This window comes from Gadus morhua, chromosome 12, assembly GCF_902167405.1.
Source record: "Gadus morhua chromosome 12, gadMor3.0, whole genome shotgun sequence".
NCBI lineage: Eukaryota > Metazoa > Chordata > Actinopteri > Gadiformes > Gadidae > Gadus > Gadus morhua.
In genome coordinates, this window is record NC_044059.1 from 12,161,607 (window position 1) to 12,182,915 (window position 21,309).

At 46.8% G+C, this 21,309-nt stretch overlaps 2 protein-coding genes across 4 annotated transcripts; both read right to left on the reverse strand.

The window, feature by feature from the left end:
• Positions 1 to 541: 541 nt before the first annotated feature.
• On the reverse strand, positions 542 to 3,130 carry smx5. The gene is made up of 5 exons (XM_030372244.1): positions 2,833 to 3,130; positions 2,530 to 2,597; positions 2,118 to 2,148; positions 1,955 to 2,014; positions 542 to 1,435 (listed from the first exon to the last, which is right to left on the reverse strand). The coding sequence occupies exons 1-5, from the start codon at positions 2,833 to 2,835 to the stop codon at positions 1,310 to 1,312; spliced, it is 288 nt and encodes a 95-aa protein (XP_030228104.1). The 5' UTR covers positions 2,836 to 3,130; the 3' UTR covers positions 542 to 1,309.
• A 389-nt stretch (positions 3,131 to 3,519) lies between these two features.
• On the reverse strand, positions 3,520 to 20,392 carry inpp5d (inositol polyphosphate-5-phosphatase D). 3 transcript variants are annotated; one of them, XM_030372190.1, is made up of 27 exons: positions 19,972 to 20,392; positions 18,444 to 18,507; positions 17,308 to 17,443; positions 16,164 to 16,287; positions 15,653 to 15,793; positions 14,858 to 14,948; positions 14,285 to 14,362; positions 14,011 to 14,085; positions 13,803 to 13,926; positions 13,107 to 13,213; positions 12,920 to 13,022; positions 12,460 to 12,656; positions 11,623 to 11,740; positions 11,291 to 11,387; positions 10,055 to 10,193; positions 8,698 to 8,806; positions 8,505 to 8,593; positions 8,226 to 8,307; positions 7,971 to 8,060; positions 7,545 to 7,655; positions 7,109 to 7,185; positions 6,919 to 7,006; positions 6,249 to 6,395; positions 5,854 to 5,914; positions 5,583 to 5,738; positions 4,702 to 5,130; positions 3,520 to 3,947 (listed from the first exon to the last, which is right to left on the reverse strand). In XM_030372190.1, the coding sequence occupies exons 1-27, from the start codon at positions 20,109 to 20,111 to the stop codon at positions 3,935 to 3,937; spliced, it is 3,186 nt and encodes a 1,061-aa protein (XP_030228050.1). In that variant the 5' UTR covers positions 20,112 to 20,392; the 3' UTR covers positions 3,520 to 3,934. The 3 variants fall into 3 exon arrangements, with proteins under 3 accessions (XP_030228050.1, XP_030228048.1, XP_030228049.1); XM_030372188.1 differs by having other exon boundaries at positions 17,296 to 17,443; XM_030372189.1 differs by having other exon boundaries at positions 4,698 to 5,130; positions 17,296 to 17,443.
• Between the last annotated feature and the right edge of the window lie 917 nt (positions 20,393 to 21,309).

Sequence of the window (21,309 nt, forward strand, 5' to 3'; positions counted from 1 at the left end):
CATTGCCATGTTTTAGGGTGCAGATTTCCCTTCAGGGACTCAGCGCTTTCACTACCGTGAAGAGGTCAAAGCCGAGCGAATCACAGTCTAATCGTTGCGCTTTCAGAGAACTGTGGAAGAGCCGATCAGCCGCCTACAGTTCCTCAGAGTCGCCACAAGGGGGCCTGAAAGATGGTTGCTAGGAATACATGAAGTGGTAGGAATGCATGTAATCCCTGTGAAATATACGTCAAATACAAGTCAAAGGAGGCTAAAAATGTTTGATTTCGGCAGGTGTCGAAGGGGTTAATCTTTGTTCTGGTTCAAGTTACTTTCTAGTCTAAAATGTACAATGTTTTCAGGTTTGACGCAATTACGTTTTATTGTAGAGGATTTCTACGCACGGAGTTGTTTGACGTTGTGTCCGCTCCCATTAGTGTTGTCACACATGGTGAAACAACCATTAACCGAGAGCTGTTAAAAATATCTCATCGGCTGCGTCAGGGTCACCTCTCGTGACACATTGCCATGGCAACAGTCACTAAATAAGAATGTAGACAGATTGCATTCATGGCAAAACATTTTAATCAAGTCCTCGACGGTTACATAGAAAAACAGCCATCAAACGTCAAACAGAAATACTTACAAAGAGTCTTCTATGGTAAAAAAAGAAATAATTCTTGATGCATCTTATCTACGACCTTGTTGAGTCAGGATGCTCTCAGACCATTTCCCTCAGAGACTAATTCTATTACCATGGACAAATAGAACCAGCGGTCAGCGTTTAAACCAAATCTGTATTTTCTTTCTAAATAGCAAATGTAAACCAAATATTTCAAAAGTAACAACCGGCCAGTCATTGGCTGCACAAACTAAATGTTGTCGTTCCTGAAAAGGGACAAGAAAACGTGGAATCAACCATCTTATACCCAACACGTCCTCCACACCCTTGCCAAGCTCTGTACGAATAAAAAAGGAAATGAAACACAAGCGGTGGTCCGAGAACACCCTCCCCATACTGGTAGACACCCCTCTCCCCCTCCAGAGTGGAGCGGTCCGACCCCTCTCCCCCTCCAGAGTGGAGCGGTCCGACCCCTCTCCCCCTCCAGAGTGGAGCGGTCCGACCCCTCTCCTCCTTCAGAGTGGAGCGGTCCGACCCCTCTCCCCCTCCAGAGTGGAGCGGTCCGACCCCTCTCCCCCTCCAGAGTGGAGCGGTCCGACCCCTCTCCCCCCTCCAGAGTGGAGCGGTCCAACCTCCGCCTGCGACCACGACAACCCAACGCTCCCCCCCCCTCCTCCTCCTCGTCGCCGTGGCGACGGCCGGGAGCCATCACTGTTTCTGCTGCATGGCCTCCTTGCGGGCCGCGTCCTGCAGCAGCTGCGTGTCTACCTCGTCGGCGGGCAGCTGGACGTAGCGCACCACCGAGCCACGGATGAAGCAGTTCTTCACCGACAGCTGGGGGTGGGGGGGGAGCCAAAAGGAACGCGTCACGCAAGGTCACGGGGTCAACTACGTACCAACGTTGACTTCACACAGTTTACAACAGCGAGGATAATACGTCATGCATTTTGTTGTTCTTTTTAGCTTGTGTACGTGGTTTTATCGAATGTGTACGTCGTTTACGTTTTTCGTTATGCGCACGTTTACCTTTTACATAAGGTGTACGATTACTGAAGTATGGTTACTATTTACATGAGGGGTACGGTTACTTTTTGCATAAAGTACATTTACTTTTTACATAAGGTGTACAATTACTTTTTACATAAGGTGTACGATTACTCATTACATAAAGTGTACAATTAATTTTTACATAAAGTGTACAATGTTTACGTTTTATTTGATGCGTACGATTTGCTTAATGCGTACGTTCAAGTTGAAGCAATTGTGTACGTTACGTTAATGATCGCATTCTATAGTCATTCTTCTACTCTTGAGGGCGTTAGGGCGAGTGTGGAGCAGAGGAGATGGTCTCACCATGTGGGGGTACTTCTCTGGGTCCGTGACGCTGATGTCTGTCAGCTTGATGTTCAGGTACTGCACAAAGGGAAAGGAAACAGGACGACAACATTAGTCAAGGATCATATTAACGAAGCGATAATCAATGAAAAAAACAATGTTCACTAATCTCCAAACCCACCTGGTCGACGGAGTGGAGGGTCCCACAGATGCTGAGAACACAAGTTGTGGAGAGAAAGTTTGAGAAACAGAACTAGAGCTGCATCCCAACGCCTAAACAGCCCGCGAGGTTAGCAGGCATGCACATTGTGTTCGCTGCTGATGTTTAGATCAGATTTTACGGTAATGGCGGATTGTGTGACGGTTGTTAACGAGGCTTCACGTGGAGCGTCGTTGTTTTAGGAGCAAACTTATTTTGTCCAGATAGCACAAAGTTACTCTTTAGTTGGAAAAATTAGTATTTTGGAAAACAGATGGAACAATAGTTTCACGACCGTCTTAAATAGACCAACAGGAGGATACACTATTAAGACATCATTAGATGGGACACATGATTAAGACACTTTTGACAGGCCGGCGGCAGCGTCACCGACCTGAGGTCATTCTTCAGCTCCACCACCACATCCTTCCCCACCAACGACTTGAAGAACGAGTAGAAAAGCTGGGGAAACAAATAAGTTTCTTTATTTAGAAAATCATGGTTTATGAATCAACGTTAGGCTTCAATATGATGGACCGGGAGAGCAACAACGCGGGGGAACCCAACAGCCACCATGAGTAGCGAAACCACGTCGCAGGTGGACGCTCTCCACTATGAAACACATGAGGGCTTCACTGCAACAATAGCCTGGGTCCGAAACAATGAATGAATTAGATAAAAGTTAAAACATGCTCACCATTGTCCCGGCGCCTTTTCAATCGTTTGGTTGACTGGCGTCTCGGCCTGATGACGTTCAATAAGACGTCATATTTCAGCGGCGGAACATAAGGTGCGTTGGAAAAAGACCTCCACCAGATGGCGCCACACCACCGCTTGGGGTCCGTTCTAATGTTTCCATGTAACTTCCAGAAGTTCTGATATCTCACGGAAACTTTAAAGATTTTATGAAACTAGAAGTTAGGAGACGAGGACTTTACCTAAAGCACCCTAACACAGCATTACTATTTAGTAATCAAAGTATTTTAATCCCTATCTTTTTATGGAGAAAGAGGTAAATGTCTTAGATGATCTAGGCATGATTTGAATCATTTGACACAGATAGAATGAACAGAAAATAACTAAAGAAAGTAAGAGATTTTGAAACTAGAGAACAAAACAAGACTCCCCCCCTCTCTGCTCCCTTCCTTGTTCTATTTCTCCACCATTAAGAAGTGTTACATTTCATGCACCTGTGATTGACAAGCAAGATGGATTCCCGGAACCAATCACATGCCCTGATTGGTCAGCAGCTAGCCTGGAGCGGTGTTGAGTCAACTGAAATGAGCAGCGAGTTTCACCGAAAATAATAGATAATAAAAATAAAATTACACTTAGATAATATGTTTTAAATCTTCTCTAAATCATCTTTAAAAGTTTAGAAAAATCGAATCAAAAAAAGTTTATTGAAGTTTACACATTTTTATTAAGAGGTAGAATCACTATGTACAATATATTTTGCCTCATTTTTGGGAGGAAAGTTAATTATTTTCTCTAAACTTCAGTTTAGAGAAATATTTGTCTTAATTTCATCAAACAAATACGTATTATCAAAGGAAAAAAAAAAACATTCGTATTGTGCTGTGTTCTCAGAAAGATCTATTATTAAACAATTAAACATTCCAGCCCAGAACCTGTCCCAACAGTAACAAACTGTGATCAATCATAAATGAAATATTTCTTCGAATTAAAGCAAATAAAACATTTTCACATGAATACACTGTACAAAGAAGTTCTTTCAAGATAGAGGCCGATGTTGTCACAGGTCCACGTCAGGGAGACTGCCCTGATGCACACAAGCCTCACTCACGTGCACTAAAGGGAGAAAAGGATATTACAGTTATTATCGTTATCATCACCATCATCATCATAGTTGAATACAAACTAGCCGTAGCATTAGCAGTGTACTAGCAGTGCCTAGCACTGTCCTAGCAGGGATAGGTCTATAATACGATACTAGCAGTAGCATTAGCAGTGTACTAGCAGTACCATTAGCAGTGTACTAGCAGTGCTCACTGTTTGTCCCAGCGGAGCTAGGTGGGTCTATGATACAGCATAGTGCGGTACTGCTAGCAGTAGCATTAACAATGTTATTAGCAGTAGCATTAACAATGTTACTAGCAGTAGCATTAGCAATGTTATTAGCAGTAGCATTAGCAGTAGTACTAGCATTAGCAGTAGCCTTAGCAGTAGCAGTAGCACTAGCAGTATCATTGGCAGTAGTACTAGCAATAGCATTTACAGTAGCGTTAGCAGTAGCGTTAGCAGTTGCGTTAGCAGTAATACTAGCAGTAGCATTAGCAGTATCATTAGCAGTAGCATTAGTAGTAGCATTATCAGTAGAACTAGCAGTAGCATTAGCAGTAGCGTTAGCAGTAGTACTAGCAGTAGCATTAGCAGTAGCATTTGCAGTAGAACTAGCAGTAGCATTAGCAGTAGAATTAGCAGTAGCATTAGCAGTAGAACTAGCAGTAGCATTAGCATTAGCAGTAGAACTAGCAGTAGCAGTAACATTAGGATTAGCAGTAGCTTTAGCAGTAGCACTAGCGGTAACACTAGCCTTACCTACTGCTTGTTGGCAGGCAGGGACTGGCTGGGTCTGGCGGGGGCCCTGGTGTGCTGGTCGCGGGGCTCCCGGGGCTTGTGGAGGGGCTGGGGCTCCAGGAGGGCGGCCCTCTTGATGGGCAGCGGGGGGCGGGGCGCGGCCAGCACCACGCCCCCTTCGGACCGCTGCGGCACCACGGGCCTCTTGGGCCCGGGGGCCAGGGAGGCCGGCAGCGGGGGGGGCTTGCCCTCGGAGCAGGTGAAGGATCGGTTCCGGGGCGTGGGCTTGGGGGCCCGGTCGGGCTCGCCGTCCGGGGGTGGCGGGAACCTGGGGGCGTCTGGGGGCGGGGTGGGGGGGTCCCACCGGGGGAGCTCCTGCTCCCTGCGGGACTGCATTGCCATGGCGGCGTAGAGGGGGTTGTCGAACATCTCCGTTCCGGTCTCTGCCTCGTCGCTGATGATGTCATCAGAGAGGGACACGAGAGGGACGCGTGGTGAGGTCATCAAGGATGGACACGGGAAAAAAAAACCACATAATTTACACGTTTATCATACTTTAGCATAAAAACACAAAGTTGCTGGATATATGTCCAATTAAAGGGGCCCGGTATTACCGCCAGGTGTGATGGTCATCAACACGTGACATCGTACGTGGGCATGTCCACCCAGATGTGTGACGGATAGATCCCCCCACCAGTTGGTACAGCCCACAGTCTGGTAGGTCTGCCTGTCATACATCGTGGTGGACACTCCCACCGTTTGTGATGTCACTTATGGGCAGGTTGTGAGATGGCTTGTAACGGCCAATCAGCATCACTGCCGGTGGTTTTAAACAGGGGCCCTTTGAAACCAGGGGTCCATCTTGAACTAGGGGCCCTCTGAAACTACCAAGAGGGATGAACTCACGGGGTGTTTGGCGCTCGGCTGTGACCGTGACGTTTTGGAGAGATGTTCCCGGCCTTGGGCGTGTAGCTCCACCCCATGTCCGTGGCGTAGCCGCCCCGGACGCCCACGCCCATGTAGCTCGGGTTGGTTATCTCCAGAGTATGGGGGACGGCAGACCTGGTCACCATGGAAACACCGTCCGGTTAGAGTGACGGCCTGGCCGGTGCTGGTGAATTGCCTCCATATTGAGCAGCTGTTGGCGCTAAAAACCGCCTAAGAAGGAGTTCCTCACCTGTTTTCGCCGGACTTACTCTTTGCACTGCCGTGGTCGTCCTTTTCCACTTTGATGAAGTCTGAATAAATGTTAAAAAAAATACAATTTACTTAGTTATAAATCTGTTGAAGGAGGAACATCACAGTAGCCAACCAATCAAACAGCAGTAGAGGAGTAATCGACCAATCACGCAACAGCACAGGAGTAATCGACCAATCGCACAGCAGTACAGGAATAATCAACCATTGATACAGGACTTCAAGGGTAATCGTCCGAACACACTTCAGTTCACGCCTCAGCGACCAATCACACAGCAGTACACAACTAATCGCACAATAATACAGCAGTGCAGGACTAATCGGCCAATCCAAGAGCAGAACAGGACCAAGCGACCAATGCCGTGGCGGACTGACCGTAGAGCTTCTCGGTCTGCTTGGACTCGGTGAGGTGCAGCTGGATGACGCCGGTCAGCGTGCCGGTGCTCTCCCCGCGGTGCGTCAGCGACACTTTGAAACCCGTGTTACATGCCTCCGCCGCGCGCAGCGCTACGCAGCTCTCGCCTAGCAACGCCAAGAGTAGGAAGTTAGGGAGCTAGCGCCAGGGAATTAGACTTAATAGAAATAGAAGCTAATTAGACTTAATTAGCTTAATAGAAACAGACAAAAAAATAAAAAATGACTGAATAAACCAACTAGCCAACTAGTTAGCTCATTAATTGTGTTAATATTATTATAACTGGCACTGTTCAATTATAATGAAGAAGTAGTTAGTTAGTTTGAAAAAAAAAAAAAAAAAAATATATATATATATATATATATATATATATATATATATATATATATATATATATATATATATATATATATATATATATATATATATCTTACTAAGTTATATTAGCTCACTAGATTAAAATACCAAACTCGCTAATCAACAAACAAACTTCAATGTAAAGGTAGCTTGCTATTTAGTTAAATAGTAAGTCATAGCATGTGTGTCTATAGCGCCATGCTCTTTGATTGTATGATAGGCTGTTTGGGTGAAGTTAGGCTCTGTCTGATTGTGAACGCTGTGTGCGTTTACCGTACGACTCGTCACAATCTGTGGACTTCACACAGATGAGGATGTGCTGGTCCAACAGGTACTCCGGGTCGGAGATGATAGGCGTGAGCTACGACAGGAAGAACGGGAATAAATAAAAGTATAAATATTTGACATACATTGCAATGTTTACAGACTATGATGTGGATCATTTATTTGGTTTCCTGGTCACCTGCAATTCCGCAAAGCAGACATTGATGGAGCCGTTATCTACGTCGGTGTTCTCTCCTTCTGAAGTCTTCACTATCTCTGTTCAAATGAGGATTCCCCATCACATTAATGTGCATTTATACCGTACACATGTCAAAAAAAAGGAAGTAAAAATGAAAATGAAAAATTGAAACACAGGAGCATCATCTAAAAAGTATTGAGAACATAAATAGGCTAGCTCAAGTTTGATAAATTATACAACCATGATTATTATTCTTATTATTATTATTATTACAGTGCACAATAAAAATATAAACATTCTATTTCAATTCTTTATCAAAGTTTGTGATGGTGTTGCAACCGCTGCAATAAAGTTTCCCTCTGGATAACTAAAGTAATATATGCTCTTATGGTATACTTTAGAGAAAGGGTCCCGTGTATATATCCATGGATCTTACTCTCCAGGCAGCTGGAATGGAACTCGATAAAGAACTTTGTCTTGGATTTAGTGAAGAGCGTGGCCGTGCAGTTCATGAACTTAATCCCTCCTTCAGATGCACTTCTGGGATCTGAAGAACAGAGAGGATTTCAAGATTCAAGCGTTTTTTTTGTCACATGCCTACAAGTATGCAGTGAAATGTAAAGACAACACCATATGTCATTCATCATAGCGCTAAATCCTACACACTCCACCTTTAATATGCTTAACGTTTCTTTGATAATTTTCGATACGTTTATTTTTAATGGATAAGGTGGACGGAAGCATTGGAATAAAAACGTGCTGGTGGCACGTTTATAGCTCTGTGTTTGATAATGAACCCAGTACTTACTGAGCAGGAAGCACGATACTTCAACAGAAGTAGGCCTACTGTCTGAATACATACCGTGTTTAGAGACAAACTGAGAAGTCACGCCCACTTCAAACGTGGCGAACACCGGAGAATGGTCGCTGGTCATGATGTCAGTTGTGCACCCTGCAATGTGGAAAACACACACACACACACACACACACACACACACACACACACACACACACACACACACACACACACACACACAACCAAATTAATAAACTTAACCACTCTTACCAACAAATCAACGCAGACACCTGAGATTACCCAGCATGCCTCTGTCCTCACCGTAGGACTGCGAGACCACGTGGACCAGCGGGTAGGACTTCCTCAGGACCCGGTCACACCACGACGGGAGGTTGTACTTGGTCTGCCGGGAGATAATACATCATCGCTTTACTCCATGTATATATCTGACTATCACTATACTGCTGCTCTTTAACCACTGTAGGCCTATGCTGTATAACCTAATATAATAACGCATCATATACTGTATAACCTAATATAATAACGCATCATAGACTGTATAATATGATATTGCCCAATGACGCGCTTCAGAGAGCTCACCCCGGTGGCTTTGGCCTTGGTGTACGCGTACTTCTCCCGCGTGTCCCTCTCGAAGCGATACGTCGGGGGGAACGTGACCTCCTCCTCCTCTGCAGGCGTTAGCCAGAGTAAAACATTTTCACCGAGGGATTAGTACGGTTGTCACGGTGACCGACCGACGTATGGATGCATGAGCGGGTCGGTCCGGACTCACGGAAGTGCAGGAAGACCTTGCCCTCATCCCGCTCCATGTTGAGCTGGTCTTTGCCCAGCAGCTCCTGGTACTGCTGCTGCTTGATCTTAGACACGATGTTCTCCGCTTCCTGGGGGGGGGAACACAGTCAAGAGGGCTGTTACCTTAGATCAGGGGTCACCAACGCAGTGCCTGCGGGCACCAGGGCGCCCCCAAGGACCACATGAGGCGCCCGCAGACCTGTTTTGAAATAGCACAGCTCATTCTTGAACAACTCTTTCCCACCTTTTTTAAGTCATTGTTGATAATTATTGTGAGAAATCATTAACACGATCAGTGTCTTCACATAGATGAGTATCATTAATCAATATTAACAATATATAACTAAAGGCAAACTGAGCAAATTTGTTATTGCAGAAGAGTATCAAACTGGGTGCCCTTCGTATGACTCAGTACCCATGAAGTAGCTCTCAGGTTCAAAAAGGTTGGTGACCCCTGCCTTAGATACACCTGTTACCTGTGGCCACCTGTTACCTTAGATACACCTGTTACCTGTGGCCACCTGTTACCTTAGATACACCTGTTACCTGTGGCCACCTGTTACCTTAGATACACCTGTTACCTGTGGCCACCTGTTACCATAGATACACCTGTTACCTGTGGACACCTGTTACCGGTACCTGCTTTTACCTAGATGCACAAATACCTACACACAGATGTTACCTGTAGACACTTGTTACCTCTACCTGTACCTGAATCTATCTGTTACCTACATACACCTGTTACCTGTATCTACCTGTTACCTGTAGACACTTGTTACCTTTACCTGTATATATATCTGTTACCTACATACACCTGTTACCTGTATCTACCTGTTACCTGTAGACACTTGTTACCTGTACCTGTATCTATCTGTTACCTACATACACCTGCTACCTGTATCTACCTGTTACCTGTAGACAATATGTGTCTAACACCTTTGTATACAGTCCATCCTTTACATAATGTATATTATTTACTCAATGATAATTGAACCCAAAGAGAGTAAAGTGTCAATCATCGATTTAATAGATAATACTTCTGATCAGTTCACCGTACTCACTACAGGTTAGTTTCATAGGTCGTGATCGGTTATTTTCTTCTTTGGTGTCCTGAGTCAGAATGGGTCTCCAATCTAGTCTAGGAGGAGGTCCAAGGTCTAAGGCTGGGTTTTGCAGTCATACACAGTGAGCCAATGTCGTACAACCGACGTACAACAGAGTCAACCTGATCTTTAGCGCTCTCCCATAATAGCACATAATGAGGATGTGGTATGGCACTTTGGTCATAGCACTTCCAGCTCTGTGTTTCGCTTTCCCAGCTGCAGTGATAGACTCACCGTGGAGGGGAGGTCTATGCGGTAGTTGAGATCGCCCAGCCAGAAGAGGTGGGTGAACCGGTGAGTGATATCAAAAGGGTTCAGTTTCTTATCCCCCGAATTCAGGATGTTCAGAATATTGATGTAGTTCTGATTTCGTCTGCAAAGAGTGCAGAGAAGAGTGTGAGAAAATGTTCACTGGAAATACAGTTAGTGATTTCAGAAGTTTATTATTTTATATTTTATTATAAACATTACATTACATTACATTACTTTATATTGGATTATATACTATATTTATATTTATAATATACATATATACATATATAGATAAACATTATAAATATAAATTAATACATTGATTCATTCATACTAGAGCTGTCAGTTAAACGCGTTATTAACGGCGTTAACGCAAACCAAATTTAACGGCGTTAATTTTTTATCGCGCGATTAACGCAATTATTTTATAAAAAAAAAAAAAAAAAAATTTTTTTTTTTTTTTTCTTTGGCTCAAAACAAAGAAGCAGTAGCCAGACTGCTATGTTCAAATGACATTTGTTCAAAGCAGTCGTTTAATTGCACTATAGGCTCTTTTTTTGTATCGTCCTGTTTTGATCAGTGTATATGCCAATGTTGTTATCAATAAAAAATCATTTGCACAAGGCAAGCCGATGCACTTCAGCATGTTGATAAGAGAATTAAAATGAGAAGAATTATGGGCCAAAAAAATCAAGGGATATTTAGCATAGAAAAAGAATTTGCGATTAATCGCGATTAATTTGAGTTAACTATGACATTAATGCGATTAATCACGATTAAATATTTTAATCGCTTGACAGCTCTAATTCATACATTAGATTATTATGTTAATGCACTCATACATATTGTAAGTGTATTACTACACTACATTAGTATATGCTACACGTGAATCTCCTAAGATGGTGCAATTTGATCGGTTCGCTGTCTCGGGATATTGGGCAATATCCCATGATTGAGATCTCCAACTCGGGATATTGCGTGACGGTCGTATTGTCACACTAATAAAAACAAATAGAGCGCGAATAAGAACAAATACATACTCACAAAAAGTGTTATCTTGGTTATTTTTGGAGTGTTCACGTGTGATACATACTAAAACAATTATTCACCTCAGGCTCCGTGAATGGTGGGGAATAGCATCTAGCATAGATAGCATCGACCCTCGGTCTCGGGGGCTAGTCATGTCATAATTGTCCAGTACTGCGCCCGGCTTCTGACCTGAGTTTCTTCTCGCTGCCGGAGGTCAGGTGGCTGTTGATGAATCCGAAGGAGGTGCCGTTGAACATGAAGGACACGCCCACGGCCCCCTTGTTCCCTGTTTAGCAACACGCAGGTTAGCATTCACCCGTGAGCTAACTGCTAACTGCTAGATGCTAACTGGTAGCTTCCAACAGCTGGCTGTTCACTGCTAGATGCTAACTGGTAGCAGCTTGCTGCAAACTGGCAACTGCTAGTCGCTAACTGTTAAAACTAATCGCCACCAGATGCTAATTTCTAGCTACTCACTGCTAAGTGCTTACAGACGTGTAAGAACCAGAAGGCCGACGTACCTAACGTGTTGGCGATCCCCGTCTTCACGCTGTCCGAGAAGACGTGGGAGATTCTGTTTTCGTGCTCCGGCTTCGCGAGCACCAGGATCCGGATGTTCCACAGCGTCTGGATGGAGATCTGGAGGGGATCACAGAGATAGATCTAAGATCTACCCACAGCCTAGCCTGTGTACAACCCAGAGTAAGAGGCCCTTACCCCTACCTGCTCCTTAAAGGGTAAGAAAAACTGGTTTCAGTTTAAAATGGTTGAAAAAATCGGCCCACGAAGTGTCTGTGAATATTTCAGTGTTCTTTTTTGACTAAATTGAATGAAGTTATAAAACAGGGAAAATTCTCCGTAAAATACATGAAGTCTGTTACTATTCCAGAGTGGTGATTTCCATCGGCTGCACACCCTGGCTCGAGTGACTATGATGATGATTCATAACCCTGACCCTAACCCTGAGAATAACATTTGACAAGGCCCCTCACACCGGCTAGGCGGAAGTTCTCCTGATAAAAACAGGTATACTCACGCTTTAATATCTGAATATCTGAGAGAGAGAGTAGAGATAGAGAGAGAGAGTGAGGATTTAGAGTAGAGACAGAAGAGAGAGAGAGAGAGAGAGAGAGAGAGAGAGAGAGAGAGAGAGAGAGAGAGAGAGAGAGAGAGAGAGAGAGAGAGAGAGAGAGAGAGAGTAAAGATTGAGACTAGAGACAGCAGAGAGAGTGAGAGAGAGACAATAGTGACAGGAGTGTGAAAGAGAGAGAGAGAGAGAGAGAGTGTAGAGACACCTGAGAGGGAGACATTAGAGGCGGGAGAGAGAGAGGGAGAGAGAGAGGGAGCCCCCCCCGTACCAGTTTGAAGGAGATGTCGGTGATGACCCTCAGGGCGTTCTTCACCGTGTCCGTCCACTCCTTCTCCCCCAGGGGGTCCTCCTGGGTGCCAATCACGTACATGTCGTGGGGTATGTGGTCAGCTGTGTCGTCCCGGGTCTTGCCCTGACCCTTACTCTGGAACCAGGACCGGAGGCTCTGGGGGGGGCCCGCGTTACCTGGCAGGGGGGGGGGGGGGGGGGGAGTTTAGGCGACCGGAGAACCCAGCTGTTCTAGAGACGATGTCCACATCAGTGGGTCTAGAACCCAGTGGTTCTAGACCCACTGATGACCAGTCCGACCCCTGGGAGTGTGGCAGCCTGCCACTAGACTGTCCGTAATGATAACGCAGTAGGCCTACCCAATGGAACAAACCACCGTGAATACTATCGACAGACAACCTGTTGAGCTATGCTACGTAGCTAGGCTAAGCTGCTCTTACCCATATTCCAGGTGCCCACGAACACCGTGATCATGTCCGGGTCGGGTTTAGCGGAGTGTTTGTTCTTCAGCTGTTGGAGAAGCTGGCAAAATCCTTCCCTTTTCTATTCAATATACACAGAGGAAAAAAAGGTTGATACTGTTGATCAAAAGTCAGGGTTCCAGAGACATGTCAGTTAGAATCGTACCTTTGTGTCGTAAAAAATAATATCTTTCTTTAAAATCTTCTCTTTGTCCGTCTCCAGAACGATGGCGAGTTTAGCCGGCATCTTCTGGGACTTGATCAGCTGGAGAACTACAAGACAGAGCACCTTCTGTTAACCTCACCCCTCCAGAACAGATAGAGAGAGAGAGAGAGAGAGAGAGAGAGAGAGAGAGAGAGAGAGAGAGAGAGAGAGAGAGAGAGAGAGAGAGAGAGAGAGAGAGAGAGAGAGAGAGAGAGAGAGAGAGAGAGAGCGCGATGGGGAGAGAGAGAGAGAAAGAGAGAGAGAGAGAGAGAAGGAGAGAGAGAGAGAGAGATTTGATATGAATAGATATTTTGTATTTAACGGTTTATACTTATTATATTATACTTATTATATTATATATACCTTACCTTTTTACTATTTATTTTATTACGCTGTTTATTTTATTGTTCTCCTGCTTTGGCAATGCAAATGTATATTTCTCTTGCCAATAAAGCCTTTTTGAATTGAAATTGAGAGAGAGAGAGAGAGAGAGAGAGAGAGAGAGAGAGAGAGAGAGAGAGAGAGAGAGAGAGAGAGAGAGAGAGAGAGAGAGAGAGAGAGAGAGAGAGAGAGAGAGAGAGAGAGAGAGAGAGTGCGATAGAGAGAGTGCGATAGAGAGAGCTGGGGAGAGAGACTCTGTCCAGAGGATGGACCCACTCTTGTTCTGGAGGTAGTACTTGTCCTCAGATCCGTCCTTAGACTTCTTGAAGTACAGTCGCCCGGTCTCCACGTCCACCTTGAGGAACAACTTGGTGGAGATCCCCAGGGAGTCGGACTTGACCTGCGAGGGTCAGGGGAGAAGAACTTTCTAAGAACAAAGAGACCTAGAGTAGATCAACTGTTGATGCGTTCCTGGGGGTCCTACCTCGAAGGTGGGGGGGATAAGGGACCTCTTCTGGCCCCCGTCAACGCCCACCGACTCGATCACAGCACCCTTGGCCTGAAACACATAGGAGAGGGGGGAGAGAGATATAATGAGAGAGAGAAAGGGGGGAGAGATATGGAGAGAGAGAGAGAGAGAGAGACAGAGAGAGAGAGACAGAGAAACCCACGGATTAACAAAATGTCATCGCATCTTTAACCGTGGAACCCGACGAAGCGAGCGAACTGGAGATGAAACATCAGAACATCAGGGATACCTTCTCTTCTATCGAGTGGAGAAGTTTTGTCAGTTGCTCCAGCCTGGAGGACATGGACTGAACTGGATCAGCGGAAACCTGGAGAGAGAGAGAGAGAGAGAGAGAGAGAGAGAGAGAGAGAGAGAGAGGGAGAGGGAGAGGGAGAGGGAGAGGGAGAGAGAGAGAGAGAGAGAGAGAGAGAGAGAAAGAGAGAGGAGAGAGAGAGAGAGAGAGAGAGAGAGAGAGAGAGAGAGAGAGAGAGAGAGAGGAGAGAGAGAGAGAGAGAGAGAGAGAGAGAGAGAGAGAGAGAGAGAGAGAGAGGGAGAGGGAGAGGGAGAGAGAGAGAGAGAGAGAGAGAGGGGGGGGAGAGAGAGAGAGAGAGAGAGAGAGAGAGAGAGAGAGAGAGAGAGAGAGAGAGAGAGAGAGAGAGAGAGAGAGAGAGAGGAGAGAGAGAGAGAGAGAGAGAGAGAGAGAGAGAGAGGAAGGAAGAGAGAATGAAAAGAGAGAGGAAGTTACTTTTTTTAGAATCCTTGTTTGTAACAGACACCATTGTAAATAAAGGTTGCCATGTCGAGCAGCGTTGACTCCACCCACTTGGCTCCTGCAGCGACCAATCCCGGGATAGATCTGCTGGTCCAGGACCGTCTGGAACGCCTCCAGGCTCGGAACGATGCGGGATATCTCACTATGGTTACCACGACAACCACGAAAACAACATCAAGGCAACGACAAAATCAACGACGACAACCGAATAAACAAATACAGCAGTAGAATGACATCAGTGTTGTGGTTGCAGCCGTGTATGTGTGTCTGTTTGTGTGTGTTTTAGTTTATGTGTGTATGTGTGTGTGTGTTTGAGTGTTAGTGTGTGTGTGTGTGTGTGTGTGTATGTGTCAGTGGAGACTTCTCCAGTGAGGAGAGGGAGGAAGATCCTCCTCCTTAAAAAAAATAAAAAGTAAATTGACCAGACTACTGAAATTAATGAATGCCCTTAAATATGACTACTTTAATGCCTTTAAGTTTCTAATGTTCGTTCCCCTGGGTAAAGGGACATTAGCCCCCCCCATCGCCTATCGACAGTTACTGCGGGAGGACGTTCCTCCCCCAGCTACTTTGTAGGTCACCAAAACACCTGAAACAACTCGAGTCTCTCATGCCCTTGATGCCACCACACCACACTAACAGTGCAACCAGGCCAATGGCAACCAAGCGCGCGGTCCTTCCTCCCTCTACCCCCCCTCCCCCGCCGCCCCTGGTGTGTGTGTGTGTGTGTGTGTGTGTGTGTGTGTGTGTGTGTGTGTGTGTGTGTGTGTGTGTGTGTGTGTGTGTGTGTGTGTGTGTGTGTGTGTGTGTGTGTGTGTGTGTGTGTGTGTGTGTGTGTGCGCGTACTTGTTGAGGTTCCGGCAGAGCCCCAGGATGAGCTTCTTCAGGCTGGGCAGCGAGTGGTTCCCGCTGTGGACCTGGGCCGCGTCCAGAACCAGGGAGGACGAGAAGTACTCCTGGAGCGCCCTCTGGTGCTCCTCTGGGACCCTGGGGGGGAGGGGAGAGGGGGGGGGAGGGTGTGTGTGATGGTAAGGTGTGCTAGGAAGGAGTGATGAGACGGGGTGAGGTGTGTGGTGAAGGTGTTAGGTGTGAGGTGAAGGTGTGATGTGAAGCTATGATGTGGTGAAAGTGTGAGGGTGTGAAGTGATGGTGTGATGTGTCGGGGTGAGGTGTGATGTGGTGAAGGAGTGCTGTGAATGAGTTAAAGTGAAGGTGTGATGTGAATGAGTGAAGGTGTCTAGTGGAGGTGCGACGGGGGGCTGTGAGGTGGAGCTGTGGTGTGGTGCGAGGGTGCATTGTGAAGGTGTGAGGTGAGCGGGTGAGGGGAGGGTGTCTGGTGAAGGGGTGAGGGTCTTACGCTGACAGGTCGACCAGCTGCATTCGCTGCAGGAAGAGCTCGGCCAGGGCCTGCTCCCGGCACTCTGTCACGTCGCTGGCCGGGAAGTTACGGGGCGGGAGCTGAGGCGGGCAGCTGGTGTGTTCTGGAGACACCGAGGACGCACAACGCACAACACACAACAGCACGCTGTGTCAGACAACACACAACAACACGCTGTATCAGACAACACACAACAACACGCTGTATCAGACAACACAACAACACGCTGTGTCAGACAACACACAACACGCTGTATGAGACAACACACAACAACACGCTGTGTCAGACAACACAACAACACGCTGTATGAGACAACACACACAACACGCTGTATGAGAAAACACACAACACGCTGTATCAGACAACACACAACAACACGCTGTATCAGACAACACAACAACACGCTGTGTCAGACAACACACAACACGCTGTATGAGACAACACACAACAACACGCTGTGTCAGACAACACAACAACACGCTGTATGAGACAACACACAACACGCTGTATGAGACAACACAACAACACGCTGTATGAGACAACACACAACACGCTGTATGAGACAACACACAACAACACACTGTATGAGACAACACACAACAACACGCTGTATCAGACAACACACAACACGCTGTATGAGACAACGCACAACACGCTGTATGTGACAACACACAACAACACGCTGTATGAGACAACACACAACACGCTGTATGAGACAACACACAACACGCTGTATGAGACAACACACAACAACACGCTGTATGAGACAACACACAACAACACGCTGTATGAGACAACACACAACACGCTGTATGAGACAACACACAACACGCTGTATGAGACAACACACAACAACACGCTGTATGAGACAACACACAACAACACGCTGTATCAGACACACAACACGCTGTGTCAGACACACAACACGCTGTGTCAGACACACAACACGCTCTATCAGTCAACACACAACAAGCTGTATCAGACCCACCGTTGTGTGTTCCGCAGACACAGAACACACAACAACACACAACACACAACACACTGCATCACACACATCCGAAGCAGCAGGGGGGCGGGGCGGGGTGGGGGGGGGGGTACAGAGACGACCTGCCTGGTGGGGTACCTGTCTCGTCGTCCAGCCCGTCCTCCTTGGGGACGGGGTGCTGCAGGTGCGTGACCAGGCCCATGTTGGGGCTGTAGTAGGCCGCAACCAGGTCGGACAGCACCGAGAAGAACCTGTTAGGGACGCCCTCCGAGGCCTGGGGGGGAGGGGGGGGGGGGGGCAGGGTTTCACTCTCAGAAGGAAGTGAGTCTGTGGGAGGGCGTTCACCACTCTCTCTCTCTCTCTCTCTGCCCGTCACTCAGGTCTTCAGCTGAAGCTCTTTCTCGTTTTGGGATTTGGTTATTTTGGTGGTTTTAGAATTTGGACAAACAAAGCAAAATGAAATGCAGGCCTATTCATATAATTGACGTTACAATCTGTGAACACCTTTAAAAGAAACCTATTTGGTTCAGCATTCTCTTAATCTATTTTCTTTATTAATTATTTTCATTGTATTGTTGAACTCCTTGTCTTGCAATTTTGAAAGAAAGTCAATATATAAATAATGCTGCCATAATGAAAGTAATTTAAAAAGCAACAGTATACAAAGAAAGCAAATTTCATTCTTTCTAGTTGCACTTCCTCTAATGCTGGGCCGTTAATATCCTCCTTTGTGTCCTTCTCTCCGTCTGTCCTCCATCTGTTTTACTTTCTTTCACAACCCTCACGAGCCCTGCGATGACATGCTTAAAAAAAAAGAAAAAAGTACAACGTGTAATGCTGCGAATACGTAGACGTGCACTCATGTACAGATCTGTCCCCACGGTCAACCGTGTGGCTGTTTGAAGCCTCTCAACCTATTACCACACGGAGTGTGGTGCTCACACACCAGGCTTGTGAACACCAAAAAAGGTCTACAACAGAACAGACCCTGCGGGGAAGTCTGCCAGGCACAGTGTCCACTTCCTCGTTCTAACTGAAGAGGCCAACTGAAAGATACCGCTCAGAGCTGTGCGATACAACACAACCATCACAAAGTGACGTCTCTCTGCTTGAAGGTCAAGCTGGACGGTACTTTACACACTTTGAAGAGGACTCCAGCAGCAGAGAGAGACCAGAACCGTCCTCCAAAAGAACGAGATCTGAGTCCAAAGTGAAGCAGTGTGGGAGCTGTTCTAGAGACGATGTCCTCAGTGGGTAAAGGTAACAGAACCCACCTGTACCGAGAGCTGCCGTTCCTCATTGGGTAGGATTCTGTATGTGTACACACAGTTCTGGTACCTGTTCACACACACACACACACACACACACACACACACACACACACACACACACACACACACACACACACACACACACACACACACACACACACACACACACACACACACACACACACACACACACACATTTAGAACACATTGGAACACATAAGGAAATTGTGTGTGTCCACATAAGATGAACTCACCAAAGAACATGACATTATCTGACATGTATTGTCAGATAATGACATTATTAAATATCATATTGACAGATACTATAGGGTCTATAGCATATAACCGCGTTTTCTGATTACAGTTTAATGCATTTTTCACAATTGACCAGCTCTCGTTTTGAAGGCTGAAAAGACAATTTGACTGGAACTACTAAGCAGGTGTCCGTATATCAGGAGTTAATGCTCACCCTGCAGCCAATCAGAATTGAGCATTCCCCCAGACCGTGGTATAAGTATTGCTAACACACACTCTAGTGGAGATCCCTAATAGTTGTACTGAATAGTAAAATGTGACATCATATTCTTGTTTCCTAACCCTGTTGGTTCATCATCTGTGACAGGCGCTCAATGAGGAGGCCGACAGATAGAGCCCAGCTCTGACACTTTGACTGTTATCATGCAGCCTTATGCAAACCCAGGAGGAACTAGCATGCAGCGCTCTGACCACGACCTGCCATGCAAATACTGCAAATACAGCTGATCACACACATACACACGTATACACATCACATACACACACGTATACACACATTTACATCACATATACACGCATATACATACATATACATCACATATGCATGCATACATCACAGTACATACACGTCGACAACTAGGACAAACTGGAATGATGTAAATCTATCCAACAAACCACAGTTCGAGGTTGAAGTAACATTTCAGTGAGAGACCCCCCCAAAGCGCACACACACTCACATGCACACAAACTGAAGCACGCACACACACACACACACACACACACACACACACACACATGATGGTCTTTCAAGCACACCCATGCATGCAGGCTCACACACACTCTAAAGCACACACACACACACACACACACACAGACACACACAGATGAAAGCAAACACACACACACACGCACACAAACAGACACACACACAAAGATGAAAGCAAAAACACGTATACACACACACACACATACTAAAGCACATACACACACACCCACACACTAAAGCACATACACACACACACACACACACTAAAGGACATACACACACACACACACACACACTAAAGCACATACACACACACACAAAAGCACATACACACACACACACACACACACTAAAGCACATACACACACACACACAAAAGCACACACACACACACACACACACACACACACACACACACACACACACACACACACAAACAGCCCCCCCCCCACACACACAGCCCCCCCCCCCCCACACACAGCCCCCCCACACAGCGGTGGTGGTACTCACAGCACACAGAGGGCGTAGGCCCCCAGGATGGACTCGCTGCCCCTCAGGATGAAGCTGCCGTCGCGACCCGCCTTGGAGAGCAGGACCTCCGCCCGCGAGCGGGTGATGGTACCGTGGTACCAGGGCTGGAAGTGGGGCATCCTGCCTCCCCCACACACACACACACACACACACACACGCACAATCACACACGAACACACACTCACACTAGCTCACGCTCCCTCTCGCCCTCTCTCTCTCTCTCTCTCTCGCCCTCTCTCTCTCTCTCGCCCGCTCCAGGTTGTTTTACATGCAGGCCTGGCCGTGCACGGGGCTCTCTGGTGTCGGGGCTGTCCTCCTCCTTCACCCTCCTCCTCCTCCGCTGTGCGTCGGGCTGCTGGTGCGACGCCGGTTTCCTGTTGGGGAGCTGCCGCGCTGTCAGAGGAAGGAGCCGCCGCCGCCGCCGCACGGTACTTCCTCATTCAGGGCCCGCGGCGAGAGAGAGAGAGAGAGAGGGGGGGGGGGGTGGGGGGGGAGGAGAGGGGGGAGGGGGGAGAGAGAGAGAGGGGGGGGAGAGAGGGGGGAGAGAGAGGGGGGGGGGAGGGAGAGGGAGAGGGGGGGGAGGGAGAGAGAGAGGGTGAGAGAGAGAGAGAGAGAGAGAGAGAGAGAGAGAGAGAGAGAGAGAGAGAGAGAGAGAGAGAGAGAGAGAGAGAGAGAGAGAGGTGGTATTGTGCACAGAACTAATACACAGATAATGTACTTTTAATTCTTTAATTCTCAACGGGCGCCAGATAAAAAAGAGGAATTCGGTCTTGACTTACAGAAGGGGAAGTGAGTTAAAGGCCATGTGCGGTCAAAGGCAGCTGCTGCTTATCTCCGTTGAACCCAGAACTCATCAGCAGACACACCTGGGGTTCACACCTCACCCCCCCCCCCCCCCCCCCAGATGGACAGGAGACCCCTGCAAGAGGAAGGACTCGGAAGATCTTGAAATTACTTTAAAACACTTTGAAAGTAACTTTGCAGTGTCCAAACGGGGGAAACCTTCCACTGGTTCTAAACCGTGCCTCTGCTTCAGTGTGTAATCGTTGTTAGCGGTAGTTAATATTAGTACCTGGTGTAATAAGTTACAGAGGGAACACGGTGAGGTATACTTAGAGGCAGGAAGTTCTGCTTCAGAGTGGTTTGTGATCTGAGGCCCGGACAGGAAGTCTTGCTCAAATAAGGAAAGAAGCAAAAACACGACCTCACCAGACCACAAGTTGGGTCACATGACGCGGAGGGAGAGCCGGCAGGAGTCCTTATGATCGCTGTCACTCACTTTACCGACACTGGTACTCGTACAAAGTTAAAGGCTTG

Excerpts from the sequence above, each read along its gene's own strand:
- inpp5d (XM_030372188.1), bottom strand. The coding sequence starts at position 20,111 with ATGCCCCACTTCCAGCCCTGGTACCACGGTACCATCACCCGCTCGCGG. Across the intron at positions 13,214-13,802 it reads GTACTACCTCCAGAACAAGA|TTCTCCAGCTGATCAAGTCC; the intron begins GTGGGTCCATCC and ends TCTGTCTTGTAG. Across the intron at positions 7,186-7,544 it reads CCATTCCAGCTGCCTGGAGA|AGATAGTGAAGACTTCAGAA; the intron begins GTAAGATCCATG and ends TCATTTGAACAG.
- smx5 (XM_030372244.1), bottom strand. Across the intron at positions 2,149-2,529 it reads GAGCTGAAGAATGACCTCAG|CATCTGTGGGACCCTCCACT; the intron begins GTCGGTGACGCT and ends TTGTGTTCTCAG. Across the intron at positions 1,436-1,954 it reads CAGAGAAGTACCCCCACATG|CTGTCGGTGAAGAACTGCTT; the intron begins GTGAGACCATCT and ends CCCCACCCCCAG.